This window comes from Aulostomus chinensis, chromosome 14 (assembly GCF_037954235.1).
Source record: "Aulostomus chinensis isolate RoL2024-O1b breed Wild chromosome 14, RoL_Achi_v1.0, whole genome shotgun sequence".
NCBI lineage: Eukaryota > Metazoa > Chordata > Actinopteri > Syngnathiformes > Aulostomidae > Aulostomus > Aulostomus chinensis.
The window spans coordinates 21,070,653-21,087,801 of record NC_141333.1 but is presented as its reverse complement, the minus strand read 5'-3'; the positions used below and the strand labels follow the sequence as shown (position 1 = coordinate 21,087,801).

Below are 17,149 nucleotides of genomic sequence, written 5' to 3'. Positions count from 1 at the left end.
CAAACAACAGAACTGGTGAGCAAAGCTCTCGCTGAGGAGCAGTGAGACTGCAGGAGATGGAAACTGAGAGATTGTCTATGGATGAGGGAGCAGACAGCCTGAGGGAGCCGCCTGCACCGGCGGAGCTTCTGTCACAGCTCTGCTGACACACTAACAGGACAGGTTCAGGTTCTGGTCTTAGTCTTGACCGTGAGTGACAATTAGTCATGTTGACTAGAACTTCAGTGTTCCAGCAACTTGACTTCAGTTCATCCGAGTCGGGAGGCTCCACATTTATTGGTGAAAGCGTCACCTTCCTCGGTGCTGGGTGATAAGGGGCGGGCCTTGAAGCTGGATTTGTGACATCACAAATATTTAGGACGCTGATCCTGGTCCAGTTTTCAGCAGCTACTCGTTAGATGTGGACTTTTGGAGCCTCCAGGTCCCCAAAAGTGAGAGAGACGTCTGAGTCCTGCAGATAAACACGAGCGTGAGGAACGTTCTCAGTGAGGGAGCAGAGACGGTGGCGAGGGAGGAACTTTAATGAGGAAGAAATGATTGACTGACTCATATTATAGTATTTCCAGTACTTCAATACATGGGGGGAGGGATCTTTCATTCTAGGCCTCACTTCTACTTTCTCAGATGGAATCAAAACAAAACACAAAGACACGAAGATCAAATGTGTCTCAATGGTGAATTAAATCTTACAGAGTGAGGGATCGTTGCTTGAGACCCGTCTGACTCAGCACCACTGTATCTTCAGATCTTCTCTCGGTACCAAACCGTCTCCAGAGGCTGGTCCTGAACCAAACGATCGTATTTCTTTTCCTTGCTGGGTCTTATTGATATTCCCGATTTGAGAGCAGACAGTTTCAGCCTTTTTGGTTTGTCCTGCTCAAGAGTTCAGAATGTTGCTTTGCTTGGCCCAGGAATCGGTAATTAAACATTTGAAATAGTCAATAAGAGCACAGGAAACACACACACACACACACACACACACACACACACACACACACACACACAAACATACTCGTGTGTAAAGTTTGTGTGCACACATAAAACTGGCTTGTGTTTAGTGGTCTGCTTATCTTTAGAGAGCAAGGGTTAGCTCAATATCTCTACTTCCTCTTTCTCTTTAAGACACACACACACACACACACACACACACACACACACACACACACACACACAGGTGGGCAACATATAACAGCATATCAGGAAGGTTAAGTAGGGAAACAGGCCTGAGATCAGTGTGGCCGATGAATGGAAACTGTCCCAAAGCCACACTCAGCTGCTTAAAGAACACAAGCTATGATTTCTGAAATGATAACAATAACACACACACACACACACACACACACAAACACACACACACGCACACATGGCTTTTGTTATGGAAACAGACTTGTGTGTGCTTAAGGTTTGGCAGGGGAGTGGTGAAACTATTCACCCATAAGCTCAGAGTATCTGGATTTCATTTGCCTTAAATCAGATCTGCTTCAAGAGCAATCAGAGCCAGAGCCATGGTAGCGGTGTGTTTCTGAGGGTTGCTAGGGGCAACCAGGGGCACTCTGGAAACAATAGCACAGCTGGACAGTAGAGTGTGCAAGCATATCTGTAATTCAGCTAACATGTGAAAGTGAGTTTACAGAAATTACCTGCCAAATCCTGTTAAGAGTAGAGTGTCATACCAGATACCATATGTTGTCACTGCACACACACACACACACACACACACACACACACACACACACACACACACACACACACACACACACACACACACACACACACACGCACACACACACACCACTAAGCTGCTGTACTTATGAGGGTCTATTTAGTTCCTTCTGCTATCCCAGCAACTGCAATCCTGAATCAAATCCAGAGTGTGACTGTGACAAGGCCTGGACCCCCAACTGGTGACCCTCAACAACTCTCAAACAAATACATCAAGATGCAGTCGTCGTAGTTTTCATGACACAGAAATGAAGCTCTGCTGCACAATGCCCCTTTTACACACTGGTTAGACAAAACCCAATCACACCTGCTCAGATCTGCACAGGGATCAGATTCAATCAGCCTTCAGGTCCTGGTCACATGACCCTGCAGTCAGGAAGTTCTCCCTCTGATGAACCCTCAGGTGAGCTGAACCATGCTGCTATCAGGTCCAGCGGACGAACAATGTGACATCACCACACCATGGCCCGAAGGTTGATCCCAAACTAACAAACAATCCTGCTGCTGACCAGCAAAAATGAGTCCAGTCCATCCACCCACCCATCCATCATCCCTCCCTATATCCATCATCCATCCCTCCATCCATCATCCCTCCATCCACCCATCATCCATCCCTCCACCCATCCATCCACCCACCACCCATCCATCATCCCTCCCTCCATCCATCATCCCTCCATCCACCCATCATCCATCCCTCCATCCATTCATCCACCCATCCATCCAGCCCTCCATCCATCCATCATCCATCCATCCCTCCATGTTCTCCCTCTTCTCCTGTTCAGGGTGGTGGGGGTGGAGCCTATCCCAGCAGCCTTCCCCCTGGACAGGTCACCAGTCCATGGCAGGGCCAACACATAGAGACAGACAACCATTGGCTCTCCCAGCCACGCCTACGGTCAATTTAGAGTCTGGATTAACCTGGTCCCTCTTGATGTCTTTGGACTGTGGAGGAAGCTGGAGTACCAGAGAGAACCCAGCAGGAACAGGGAGAACATGGAGACTCACCCAGAAAGACCCCGTGCTGCAGCCGGGGCTCCACCCACAACCTTCTTGCTGGGGGGTGACGGTGCTGTGTCTCTCTTATCTGGACTTGTCAGTCTATCTGTGTGACCTTATATGGCTGTGTATCAATAAAGGCCACTGTTAAATGTGGTGTTCTTAGTCTTCTGCGTGTCATTTAACACCCACACTGTACAGCAGCATCTTTGGTAGCCAATGTTTCCAACATGGCGGCCAGGTACAAGCACACAATCACACAGATAAACCGTACACAATTGATGGAGATGGTGATGTGAGAATTAGGCAACACAGTAGCAGCTTCTTCCGTCATGTCTGAACACTGTCCCTGTTTCACTGGAGTCTCACGAGCCTGTCCCATTATCCTGGCTTCAATTTGGATGAATGGCAGATACATACTGGTGACACGTGATAGCAGATGCTGGTTCTGGCTCCTGGCCAGCACGTCTTCCCCACCCTGTGATCATGTGATCGAGGTCAGCATAGCCTGCCGCCACAAAACTGAACATTAGTCTGAGCTGAACAAATCACAGCAGCTAAATCATGAGAGTTTCTTTTCCTTGCAGTAGTTTACCATCAGTTTGATCGCGCCAATTGTGAGGTCTGGAAGGTTTACACACAGAAACGCAAAAACCCACTTGGTTAGGCTCGGGGGAAGGTCGGGGTTTAGGTTGGAATAAAGATTAGTTATCAACAAAACACGCCGATAGCTCACTAAATGAGGGGTGACAGCGGTCCTGACGCCTCGTTGATGGGAAAATCATTCTGCTTCAGTAGCAGAATGGTGGGACATCCGGTTTCGGATGATGTATTACACAGAGCCAAGCTCCTGTTACTGTACGCACCGCTCATCAGGGTGTTTCCAGATCAGAATGGTAGCAGCTGCTTGTGCTTGTTGGCAGTGCTGACCGGGCACAGCTGTCCGAACTGCAGCGAGGAGCATCGAGCACTTTCACATTCGAGATGAAGGGCAGAGCTATACACATGATTATGATGACTTGATTCCTCTGCAGTGCCAGGATGCACAATAAAAGAGTTAAACGTGGAGGAGATGTGCAACTCCACCACTGGACGATGAAGAACAAAGTTCTCAACCAGAGCTCAACCTCACCTCTCGTCCTTGGTGAAGAGGAGGAGATCGGACACGCTGCCTCTGTGGGTCTGTGAGTTGTTATGACCTGTTTCTCACCAGGCAAACAAACCCCGGCCTTGAGTCGTCCCTGCAGTGAACCACAGCGTAGCGAGCTGGTCCATCAGCAGTCTGGTAGTGCACATGTAACTACAGCATAGCCAGCTGCTGCACCACACAATGAATGGACCCCCCCCAGGCCTGCCTGCCCTGTAACCATCAAATACTGGTTTCCTACAAGGCTTTTACATGAAAGGTAGAAGAGGAAGACAGCTGAGGTCCCTACTTCTCCTCTGGATTGGGTAATGGATGGGTAGGCCTGGCGGCTGCTGCTGCTAATTGGTAGCTTGGTGTTTAAAGAGGGTCCTTTAACTGAGAAGCCTCAGGGGAGGTCTCTAATTTAGGCCTTGATACGCCCCCTTCCCCCTCGATCCAAGTGAGGATGCACGCCATACAGACGATGTTGTTTTGAGTGTGTGTTCACGCAGACACACACAAGTGTACTGCACATCGATGCAGCTCCGCATTTTGTCTTCTGAGCCTCCGTTTGGAATGAAAACTAAACACACACAACATACACATGTCTCTGTGTACAGTAAACACACACAAATGAAAAACCAAGTCTTGACAGTTCATGTGTGAAACCACAGATTCATTAGAGTGGCGTCACCATGTCACACCACACACACACACACATCCTCTGCCATATAACATCAGCAGCTAGATTACAACACTGGTCAATTATCCGTCCATCACCTATCCATCAGCCGTCATCCATCCATTTTCTGTACCCATTAAGGGTCCTGAGGGGGTGGAGCCTATCCCAGCTGACATTAGGAGAGAGGCGGGTTCACCCTGGACGGGTCACCAGTCCATCTTGGGCACGGTCACTGGGGGAAGTGGAGATTGAAGGGTTACTGGATGGTCACTCTGCCTCTGCCCCCCCCCCCGCCCCCTGCATGCAGATCATCAAAACGCCCTTTTAAACACACAACTACCGTCTTCAGCTGTGAAGCTCTGGTGATCGTGAATGTGCCAAGATTCATTTGCCATCAGAACCTTTCCCCCCACCAGATGAACAGGCCTGTATTTGACTGATTGACTGGATCTCATCAGACACCCAGAAATCAGGAGAAAGATGGTGTGAGAGGGAGTCAGCAGGAGACTGGTTCCTCTCTGGGGTTCCTATCAGCCAGGGCAGAATTCCCTGTCTCATGTGCAAGAATTCCTGAATCATTCCTTGGCTGCAGGCTCTGGCAGCAGCCTGGATACCAGAGTGAACATAAACATTTAGGAGCAGGGCCTGCACGGGGGTCCGAGCTTTTGCACGTGGCTCCCTGAGGCCTTTCCTGTCTCCGTTATTCCCTGACCTTTGAGCTGCAGGCAGGGCAGGACGGCTGGAAGGAAGGCTGAGGAATCCTCCTTCACTTGCTCATCATTGGGAATTTTTTGAACAAAAAGTTTTGAAAGTTCTGTTTTATCACATTTAGTAATGTGTTTGTGTTGGTTTGAATGAGAACCTCTGAGCAACAGAGCTGCGCCTTTGCTGCAGCACAAAACGTATCTGGAGGACGAGCTGCCATCAGCTGCCTGTTGAATTCATAACTGGTTTCCAGCATTGTAACAGTGTGCAATTTAAAGCAGCCTTGTGAAAAGGAAGAAACATATTTTGCCCTAAAATCATTTTTTTGAGAATTGTTAAATTTCCAGCAGTGAAAAAAACACCCAAACACAGACGTTGGTCTGGCGAGCCTGCGTCAGTCACTCGGACACATCAACGTGTAAATCTTTGCTCACTGAAGACCAACTTGTGTTGCTAAATGTCTTGTTGAACTGGAATTAGAACTGGATTTTCAGGATATTTGTGGTTATTGTGCCAAACTTGTGCTTCCTCTACTCTCCTCGTTTGCCCTTCAACCTCCTCAAGGTGTCTCAGACAGAGAGGCAGGAACGGAACCTTCAGCATCTGAGCACTGGCCGATGAAGCAACAGCCGCCCACCAGCAACAGTACAGAACAACACAAGAGTTTGTTGTGTTTGTGTGTCTGTGGACAGACACTGAGGGGATTAAAGGTCACATGCAAGAGGCTGCTACAATAATGGTTCTATCACCACTGGCAGTCACGTGGGACGTTTGCCAGCTGGGAGATATTTGGTGTTTCGCTGTTGCTTGGTTCCATCTGTGACTTGACAATTCCCAGCATTACTCAGTGCCTTCCCCCATAACTCTGCCATGATTCACAGAGTGACACGCGGAGCCGTCTGCCTTCAGCATCACCACATCTGGACCTCTGGAAGAGACATTTAACACTCAGTGATTCTAATGGGAGTCAGAGGCGAACGTCCACTGTGTGAGTGGAGAACCATCACAGCCCCTGATGGCTGGCAGCAACTGATTCGCTTTCCATCCACTTAAGTTGAAGCCCATTTAATGCATCAGGAAAGGTTGAGGGAATGGCAGGAGCAGCGACATCTTAGGCTAAACTTGACCAATCAGAAGTTTCCATCACCATCACTTTCACTCCCAAGCTTTGTCTTTGTCTTTGTGTGTGTCCAACACTTGCTGGTCAACCCTGCCCGACCACAGCTAACAACTCAGGTCCAATTTTGATGATTGGCAGCTCCTCTTCTTCTACTGTGTGACAACCAAAGCCATGCGCCACACTGCCATCTTTGGCGGCACTATCTGGTCTTTGATCTTCACCTGAACCAGTTGATGAAAACACACTAAAGGAACATTTCCTCTCTGCTACAACTGGAAATTAACAAAGTCAACTGCCAAGCCTGAATGAGACAATTCAAAGCCAGTGTGACAGAAGCAGCGAGGCCCTGAACCTGCTTTCACAATAATCACACGTTCAATAGGAAACCAGGCTCCTACTCCTACGAGGTAAGAACACATCGGGTGCAATAACACTACTTTTATTAGGTCTTGCTGCTGTTTAAAACTATTGAAAAAATAAACCACCACCCTGCAGCGCCACCTCGTCTCCATCCTGGTGCCTCTGGCTGGCAGCAGATCTGTGTGGACCACCATACACCAATGTGTGACCGCACACCTCTAATGCTCGTGATACAAGCCGAAATGATAACCACCATCCACCATCCACCATCCACCATCCACCATCCATCATCCACCATCCATCCATCATCCATCCATCATCCATCCACCATCCATCCATCCACCATCCATCCACCATCCATCCATCCATCCATCCATCATCCATCCATCCATCATCCATCCATCCACCATCCATCCACCATCCATCCACCATCCATCCATCATCCATCCATCCACCATCCATCCACCATCCATCCATCCACCATCCACCATCCATCCATCCATCCATCATCCACCATCCATCCACCATCCATCCATCCACCATCCATCCATCCATCATCCACCCATCCATCCACCATCCATCCATCCACCATCCATCCATCATCCACCATCCATCCATCATCCACCCATCCATCCACCATCAATCCATCATCCATCCACCATCCATCCATCATCCACCATCCATCCATCAACCGTCCACCATCCATCCATCATCCACCCATCCATCCATCATCCATCCACCATCCATCCATCATCCACCCATCCATCCATCCATCCACCATCCATCCACCATCCATCCGAAATGATAACCACCATCCATCATCCACCATCCATCCACCATCCATCCATCCATCCACCATCCATCCATCATCCACCCATCCATCCATCATCCACCATCCATCCATCAACCGTCCACCATCCATCCATCATCCACCCATCCATCCACCATCCACCCATCCATCCATCCACCCATCCATCCATCATCCACCATCCATCCACCATCCGTCCACCATCCATCCATCATCCATCCACCATCCACCCATCATCCACCATCCATCCATCATCCACCATCCATCCACCCATCATCCACCCATCCATCCACCATCCATCCACCATCCATCCATCATCCATCCACCATCCACTATCCACCATCCATCCACCCATCATCCATCCATCATCCATCAACCCATCATCCATCCACCATCCATCCATCCACCTATCATCCATCCACCCCTCCATCTTCTCCATCTTCTCCTGTTGAGGGTGGAGCCTATCCCAGCAGCCTTCCCCCTGGACAGGTCACCAGTCCATGGCAGGGCCAACACATAGAGACAGACAACCATTGGCTCTCCCAGCCACGCCTACGGTCAATTTAGAGTCTGGATTAACCTGGTCCCTCTTGATGTCTTTGGACTGTGGAGGAAGCTGGAGTACCAGAGAGAACCCAGCAGGAACAGGGAGAACATGGAGACTCACCCAGAAAGACCCGTGCTGCAGCCGGGGCTCCACCCACAACCTTCTTGCTGGGGGCCCACAGTGAGGACCACTGCTCCACCGGGCCGCCTGATATCAAACTACATTTTGATGACATCAAATATTTTAATTCCATAGTAGAATGTCTCCTATTTCACATTAAATTCTCTTTAGAGAAGATATCATAAAAACCAGACAAGCTTGACACAGCTGGACCCTCACACCATTCACACAGAGCTGCTGCAATGAGTTAAGAGCAAAGGTTGTCATTGTTAAGGTTCACCAGTGAAAGTAGAAGTACAAGTATCAGCAAATACTGCTTCTCATACTTGAGAGAGTTGTTGGCCCAGTAGTGAGAATTCCATCCACGGTCAGAGTTCCTGACTGAAACACAGAGGGCTGCAGTTCTCAGCAGGTCGGAAAACCTCCTTTTAGCGCGGTGAACCCAGACCCAGACCTTGAACCTGACCCAGACTCAGACCCTGAACCTGACTCAGATCCAGACCCAGACTCAGACCCAGACCCAGATCCTGAACCTGACCCAGACTCAGACCCTGAACATGACTCGGATCCAGACCCAGACACAGACCCAGATCTGGACCCAGATCCTAATCATGACCTTGACCCAGACCCTGAGTCTGTATGTGAGGTACAGGCCGTTCTGCTGTTTCACACCTGCCAACATCTGCATGAGGGAGGTTCCAGTCACAGTCAGTCCGACTGCAGTTCCACATTAAGCCGTCTAATCTCTTTAATACATCTTAGACCGAGCAGGAGCAGGAGGAGGAGGAGGAGGAGGAGCAGGAGGAGCAGGAGGAGGAGGAGGAGCAGGAAGTCCTGGTCACTCCTGCTGCTTCCTTTCTTAGTGATTATGTGACTGTAGCTGTAGAAGATGACCAACAATCAGGGGCGCCGTATTGAGGAGAAACGTTAGGATGATTGTAAAGGCTCATGACTGACAGGGGGCCCCCCCCCAAAAAAAGTAATAATTTTTTAAAATCATAATTATATTTATTCAAAATAAAATAATGAAACAAACAGTCCCTTTGTCTTCATAAAATGTACCCTGTATTCAACAGTACCGTATTTTCCGCACAAGAAGGTGCACCTAAAAGCCTTCAATTTTCTCAAAAACCGACAGTGTGCCTTATAATCCGATGCGCTTTCTATATGGATCAATATTGGATAATTATGGCTAGTAACAGCGGTAAAAACGGTAAAGGGGAATTCCAGTCCCACACCACTTGTGTGTGTATAAAAACCCCAAAATGGCTCCTTTCAAGAGACACGCTTACGACGCAGAGTTCAAACCCAAGGCTGTCAGTCAGCAGCTACCGGTACGTACAGTACCGTATTGTGAATGAACCGACTTGTTTTGGGAGTGAACGGAGTTGTCAGAACGTTGGTTTGTATTCTATGAATAAAGTTTGACTGACTGACTTAGCTGACTGTTTTGTTGACATTCCCTTTAGTGCAGCTCCATCTAGTGGATGCATAACGCAACCCCAGCCACTACAGTAGTTTCTATTCTATGTGCCTTATAATGCAGTGCGCCTTATAGTGCGGAAAATACTGTATTTTAGCCATCCTACAGGATTCTCCTCTTCTTTAGGTTGTAAAATGAACTTAAATATCTTCACTAGTCATTGTGCACTTCACCATCTGTGCTGCCATATTTGTAGTTTCAACCTTCCGTAAAAGCTGCTCTGAAGGAGGACTAGCGAGGAGCGCTAGCGGTGCTAGCTGGAGCTGGTTTAGCAGCCTTGGAAGGACGGTGATTCCGCAGGATTAATGTTGCTCTGTGTCTGTTAGCATCATTAGCTTCTTATTAAACCTTATGCTAAATGAAAGACTATCGAAATAGAACAAGTGAGCAGTTCGGTCACATAGCAACATTAATATATAATAGTGCCTTTTATAAAGGCAGGATTCATTCGCCGGTCAGTCGGTTGGTAATAACGATACCAGAAATACTTTAGACTTGGACCTTCTGTTGTCTTTTTTCATTTGCATCTTGGCTTCCTGCGTTGCAGTAAGCGTGTGACCTCACTTCCTTTTTCTGTATGTTGCTGAACATAGTGCCTTGCTTCGTTGTGCTAGCTAAAGTGTGATCCTCCCTGCTAATTCCTTATTTCATTGACTAATTTCCTGCCAAAACTACAAAGCTAAGTGCTTTATTTGGCCTAAGTTTAAAGACCGTCTGTCTTGTAGTGACAGTCTTTCTTTCTTGTAAACTCTCCCCTCTAAGCTAGCGATGGCTTCCCCCTCTCGCTCTCCTCTCTCCTGCTCAGTGGGCCACATGTTCAGTTCCTCCTCAGCCTCCTGTAGTGGTACTGATAAGTGCGTAAATGTAGTTTGTTTGTAGCATTGGAGGCGAGGCTTAGTGAGGTCGAACTGGACCTGCTGCAGATCCACACCGATGGATCCAAACAATTAGCTACTAGAGCTAGCCAGTCCCTGTTAGCTGGTGATGACCGCCTTAGCTTAGCTCCTAGCTTGGCCCTTGCTGCTCAGGTAGAAAAGCGCTCTATAAAACTGAGTCCATTTAACATTTAAATTAGCAACACTGGCGACCATAGTCAAGTGCATTCCAGGGGCCAGAGGGGGCGACATTGAGTCAAATTTAAAACTGCTGGCTAAAAGTAAACGTAAATATGGTAAAATCGTTATTCATGTTGGCGGTAATGACATCCGACTACGCCGGTCGGAGGTCACCAAATTAATATTGAGTCGGTGTGTACATTTGAGAAGACGATGTCGGACTCCATAGTGTCTCTGGACCCCTGCGGACCAGCGACCACATGTTTAGCCGTATGTCGTCGTTCAACCGCTGGCTGTCGAGGTGGCGTCCAGCAAACCAAGTGGGCTTCATAGACAATTGGAAAACTTTCTGGGGGAGACCTGGTCTGATTAGGAGGGACAGCACACATTTCTAGAAATATGGCCCAGTTTATAATAGAACCAGAACCCTGACAACCCAGAGTTCAGACCAGGAAGCAGAGCTGCCGTCTTACACGCTTCTCTGCGTGTCCACTAGGGGGCAGTTACCCACCCACAAGCCCATGGAAACTGTGTCTGTCCACCGACCACGTCAGTTTACTCACTCCAGTTCTACTGTGGAGGAGTCAATCAGCAAAACCTAATCAAAATTAACACAACCACTAAGTTAACTAAAAAAATATCCGAATTAAAACTCTATGCGTTACATTAACGCTCAACTTGGACGACTTGTTCATTGGCAGCTTTTCTGTGGTAGTTTATTACTGCCGACTGCACTGATCCCTTATCCCATAAAACAGATTGTATGTATGTATATTTATAGTTTTATCATTTTCTGCACCAACAGCACCACAACAAATTCCTCGTATGTGTAAAATCATACTTGGCAATAAAGGTTTTTCTGATTCTGATTCTGAACCTCCTGTCTGCGACTCTTGCTGCCCGTCGCTGATGTAACTCCTCCCCCTCTCACACAACTGCAGTGTTGTTTTCGTCACGCTGGACGACAACGAAAATAACGACGTCAGACCCTTTTTTTCCATGACGAAAATGAGACGAAGACAAACGCCACCGCCATGCCAACGTCACTATCGCCCTGTGAAGACTAAAATGTGACCAAATTGTAAACATTTTCGTCTGACAAGTACGAGACGAGACTAAATTGTGAGTGGGTGGACGATCAAAGTGTCAAAACATGCGGGTTTTGTCCGCCAAGTATAACAAGCATGCAATGTCCATCAAGAGCTCAAACATCAGACTGGAGCCAGCTGTAGCTGTTGGTCCTAATGGTCACGCCCCCATCATCAGTACACATGACTAAAAGCCTCTTTCTCTCACACACACACACACACACACACACACACACACACACACACACACACACACACACAGAGTCTGGGCCTGTCTGCAGCAGACAAGACTCACACCTCGGCAGCAGCAGCGGTGTCGGGTGGTCGTGAACAGAGGGACGATTAAAGCATAGCTTTAGTCTGTGAGGCTCACCCTGTGATGCAGTTTCTGTTTGTATGAAGCCTAAAGTTTGGTGGTGGTGGTTCCACCTCCCTGTGGAGCAGAGAGCGCTTCCTAGTGCTACATGCTAAAGCTAGAATGAACGGGGCTGCCAGGGCCCCCTAATGTTGGCTGGTTTAAAGCAGCCTTCTATTAATCTAGCGTGTTATGAATAAAACCCTGTTCATTTGTGGACGGGTGGCAGGTGGAGTGCTCTGACCCGTGTTTGTGGGACTGGGAAACACGGGAGTCCTCAGACCTGCTGCTGTTCCCTGTCTAAGCAACACACCTGGATGCTTAAACCAATAACAGCAGCTAAAGCCAACTTGGAGGACATGAGGTCGTTCACATGGAAGTCAAGTGTGCTTTTATTTTTGTTTAGTCCTATTTTATTGTGATACAATACTCCTATTGTGTGCCAGTGTGTTGTCTGCATCTGCAACAAAAGAATAAAAGTAAAAGGTAGAGAAAGAAAAAGAGGGGAAACTCCCCTTTGAAGGTGGATCAGTTTCAGTGCTCCATCCTAACACTGTAGTGGCCTCTTAAGTACCCACACACACATCTTTATTTAGAGGGATCTTTGATATTTGACTAAAACCTTTGAGTTTTCGCCGACTAAAACTAGACGAAAACTATCAAGGATAGAAATGACTAACATGTGACTAAAACTAAGAAGCATTTAGTCCCAAAGACTGAGACTAAAACTAAATCTAAAATGCCTGCTAAAAACAACCCTGCACAACTGGAAAGTGGGTGGCTGAAAACAGAGCAGATCGCCTGATGCAGAGTTAGCAGGGACTCATACAGAGTTCTTAGCTTCTACGTTCTGATTGCAATGACCACCACAATGGAGTGGTGTTTGGGATTTGTTGGTTATTATTCAGACCAAAGAAGAAAGGTCTTTGCACTGTCCAACCCTGATACAGGTGTTATTCCCTCTGAAGTTGTGATGATAACTTTATCAACATAATCACAGTGATTTTCTTGCATATGGCTCAGCCCCACCACTGAGTGTCCAGCGTGGCTGTCAACAACACTGACCTCTGACCTTCAGTCTGGAATGTGATGTAGACACAATAGAGCAGACGAAGGTGCAGTCCTTGCTGACTTCCTCTGAAGCCAAACAGAGTTGCCCTCAGTGCAGCGCATGTCGAACAGCATAGAGTTATGACTTCCTTCACTTGCCTCTCTCTCTGTCTCACACACAAACACACGCACATACACACACACGCGCACACACCACACACACGCGCGCATACGCACACACACACACACACACACACACACACACACACACACACACACACACACACACACACACAAAGTCAAGGGCAATACTATCAGTAGTTTGCTTTTTCCTGCCAGGGTTGAGAACTGAGATTCGCAGGGTCTCAAACACATCATTCCATTGTTGGCCTCACTGTTTATTCAGTCAGAATAACGGAGATTCCAGTTGCTCAGGTGCAACATGGAGGTTATGAGGCTGCAGAGGATGAAAGACACACGGTGACCACGTGGTCACTCTCCATGTCAATGCCAGGAGAAGCAGATGCTGCGGAGGCGATCGGACGGAAGACTGCTTTGATTTTCTTGTGCTAAAGTTCCAAGGCTGGAATGACCAGCACCGCTTCAGGAAGCAGGAAGTCCAGGATGTCTCCTCCCAGTGAGGTGACCGGCCCACGTGATGATGGCGGAGATGGCGGACACATGATGATGATGGCGGACAGGTGATGATGACAGAGACATGATGATGGCGGAGATGTGATGATGGCGGAGATGGCGGACAGGTGATGATGGAGGAGACGTGATGATGGCGGAGACGTGATGATGGCGGAGACATGATGATGGCGGAGACGTGATGATGGCAGAGACGTGATGATGGCGGAGACATGATGATGGCGGAGACGTGATGATGCTGGAGACGTGATGATGGCGGACAGGTGATGATGGCGGAGACGTGATGATGGCGGACAGGTGATGATGGCGGAGACATGATGATGGCGGAGACATGATGATGGCGGAGACGTGATGATGCTGGAGACGTGATGATGCTGGAGACGTGATGATGGCGGAGACGTGATGATACTGGAGACGTGATGATGGCGGAGACATGATGATGGCGGAGACGTGATGATGCTGGAGACGTGATGATGGTGGAGACGTGATGATGGCGGAGACGTGATGATGTGTTTTTCGAGAACCACCCTGCTGAGGAGGGTTGAGGTCTATGAATGAAGTGGTTGAGAGTTACTTGTTATTCCTGTCGCTAAGTTGGCCACAAAACCTGCTTCATGCTAGCATGGCAAGTTCCCAGTGAGGAACATGGAACCGTCACAAGCTTGACGTCCTCACTGCTGACTGGAGTCACGCGTTGGCCTGTGTTCAGGGCCAAATGTGCCAATCTGCTTGGCACCGCTGGTGTCCCAGGTCCCATCTGCCACTAGAATTCTAGATCCATGTTTATGTTAATAAAGGCGTGAATGGAGGACCTTGTGACCGCTGACTCTGATCTCAGCCATGAACGTGAACTGTTACCCTACGATGACGAGTGTCACTGGACACAAAGTGACTGTTGACATGAACCTTCTCAGACATTCAGTTGTGTTGTTGATTGTCTGGAGATTCAACTGAGGTTCATAACTGAACCTGCAGAAAGGTCATCTTGGTTTTGCTGGGGACTCTGAGGAATGTCCTCCACGACTGCTGATTGCGTCATAAGTCATAATTAAGTCTTGTTCACTCAGTTGCAGTGAACCACCCACTAACACTGTCCCTGCAAACAGCGCCGGATGTCGCAGCAGATACACTGCAGCACCAGGAAGTCTCCGGGCTGCTGCGACTGACACAAACACCATCAAAACTACAACAGGAACAAAACAAGAACATGAATGAAGTGGTGAAAGAGGCACAATGAACAACAGAACCCAAAACAGAGCAGAGACCAAGAAGTGGAACCAAAACCAGCAAAGCACCACAGCAAGAACCGAGACACAACGGAAACGTCATCACGTTCACCACAGACGTGAAAGATGACACAGACAGAGTTGGCGTTCAAAGACAAGGGTGAGGAGGAGGACGGGAAGAATCTGTCAAATTCTGGAACCGGTCGGTCCAGGAGTTACAGTGGAGGAGCAACTGTGTTCATGTCCTCCAGCAGCAGAAACAGCTGATATTGATATCAGTTCCAAATGGACACACACACACACACACACACACACACACACACACAAACAAAAGGGGATTTGCAGGTCCTCTTGCCTGCTTTGACAGTGGTGAGTCTGTCAATACTTGAGCCCTGGGCTCCTGTCTGGTTTCTGGGGTCGGAGGGGATCAGTCCAAGGGAGCGTATGCATCAGTATAACTTCATCCAGCAGAGGGTGCTGTAAAACATTTGACCTGTAGGTAAAGGAGGCTAAAGATGTTGTTAAGGAAGCTGAGGACGGTAGTGAGCAGAGTCATCCTCAGTGGACAGTCCCAGCACCACAACACCTGAGGAGCAGCACGCTGGAGTGTTCTGGGCCTCCCTGATATTGATATCAGTTCCACATGGACACACACACACACACACACACACACACACACACACACACACACACACACACACACACACAAACAAACAAACACATCAGCTGACAACATGGCACCTAGAACCCAGAACCTTAGAGGCAGCTGGAGGACCAGACACACACTTGGATAGTTTTTCTCCCATCAGCCTTCATGAGCTCAGTTCAATAATGTCCTCCTCTAAACCTCCACCTGTCTCCTAGACCCCATCCCAACTAAGCTGCTCCATGACTCTCTCCCTCGTTAGCCCCTCCCTCTTAGATATGATCAATGTGGCGCTGGTATCTGGTTCCGTCCCTCAGTCCTTTAAAGTAGCAGGAATTAAACCCTCCTCAAAAACAAGCCTGGATCCAGAAGTTCTACCAACTACAGACCAACATCACATCTTCCTTTTCTCTCCAAGGTTCTGGAGGAAGCAGCTGCTAAACAGCTCTGTGACTTCTCCATAGCAACAGCTGATTGGAGGATTCAGTCAGGTTCCAGGTTCATCCTAGCACAGAAACAGAACTAGTCAAAGGTACCAGTGACCTCCTCCTGGTATCAGATGAGGGACTGGTCTCTGTGCTGGTCTGATTAGATCTTAGTGACCACCCATTGACCACCATATCCTTCTACAGAGAGTGGAACCTGTCACTGGTATTAAAGGAACCACACTAAACTGGTTCAGGTCCTATTTACTAGGTCATCTCAGTTGGTACCAGTTAATGATGGTTCCTCTGAGACCACTACAGTCAGTTCTGGTGTTCCACAAGGGTCTGTGCTTGGACCAGTCCTCTTCACCTTGTACCTGCTTCCTCTAGGTCACATGATCAGGAAACACTCCATTAATGTTCACTGCTATGCAGACGACACTCAGCTGAACTCATCAATGATCCACATGGAACAAACCAGCTGACTAAACTGGAGGCATGTCTGACGGACAAGAAACATGGAGGACCATCATTTCCTTTATTAAACTGATAAACTGAAGTTCTTGTGCTGGGCCCAAACACCTGAGGACCACCTGATCTGATGAGACAGGTACCCTGGATGGCACCACCCTGGCCCCCAGCACCACCGTAAGGAACCTAGGAGTTCTCTTTGACCAGGATCCTTTATCTCCCACATTCATCAAATCTCCAGGACGCCTTCTTCCATCTCCGTAACATCGCTAAGATCAGACACATCCTGGCTCAAGAAGATGCAGAAAAACTAGTCCCTGCTTTTGTCACTTCCAGGCTGGATCACTGCACCTCCCTCCTACCAGGCTGGACTAATAAGTCCCTAAAGACTCTCCAGCTGGTCCAGAACGCTGCTGCCGCGTGTTGACTAGAACTGGTAGCAGAGACCAGGTCTCTCCTGGACTGCTTCTCTGCATGGCTCCCTGTCAGATTCAGAACAGAATTTAAAATTCT

At 48.3% G+C, this 17,149-nt stretch overlaps 1 protein-coding gene across 3 annotated transcripts in view; it reads right to left on the bottom strand.

Annotated features, from left to right (window-relative positions):
- LOC147250126 (AP-1 complex subunit mu-1-like) overlaps nucleotides 1-17,149 on the bottom strand; it is a 32,806-nt gene that overhangs the window by 1,681 nt on the left and 13,976 nt on the right. For 2 of the 3 annotated variants that reach the window (XM_086225036.1, XM_086225033.1), the window contains exon 4: nucleotides 292-451. The exons of the other annotated variant lie outside the window; for it this stretch is intronic. In XM_086225036.1, coding sequence (XP_086081162.1) covers nucleotides 395-451 — 57 coding nt within the window. In that variant the 3' untranslated portion in view covers nucleotides 292-394. Of the gene's footprint in view, nucleotides 1-291; nucleotides 452-17,149 lie in introns of those variants that run through there. 3 annotated transcript variants of the gene reach the window in all.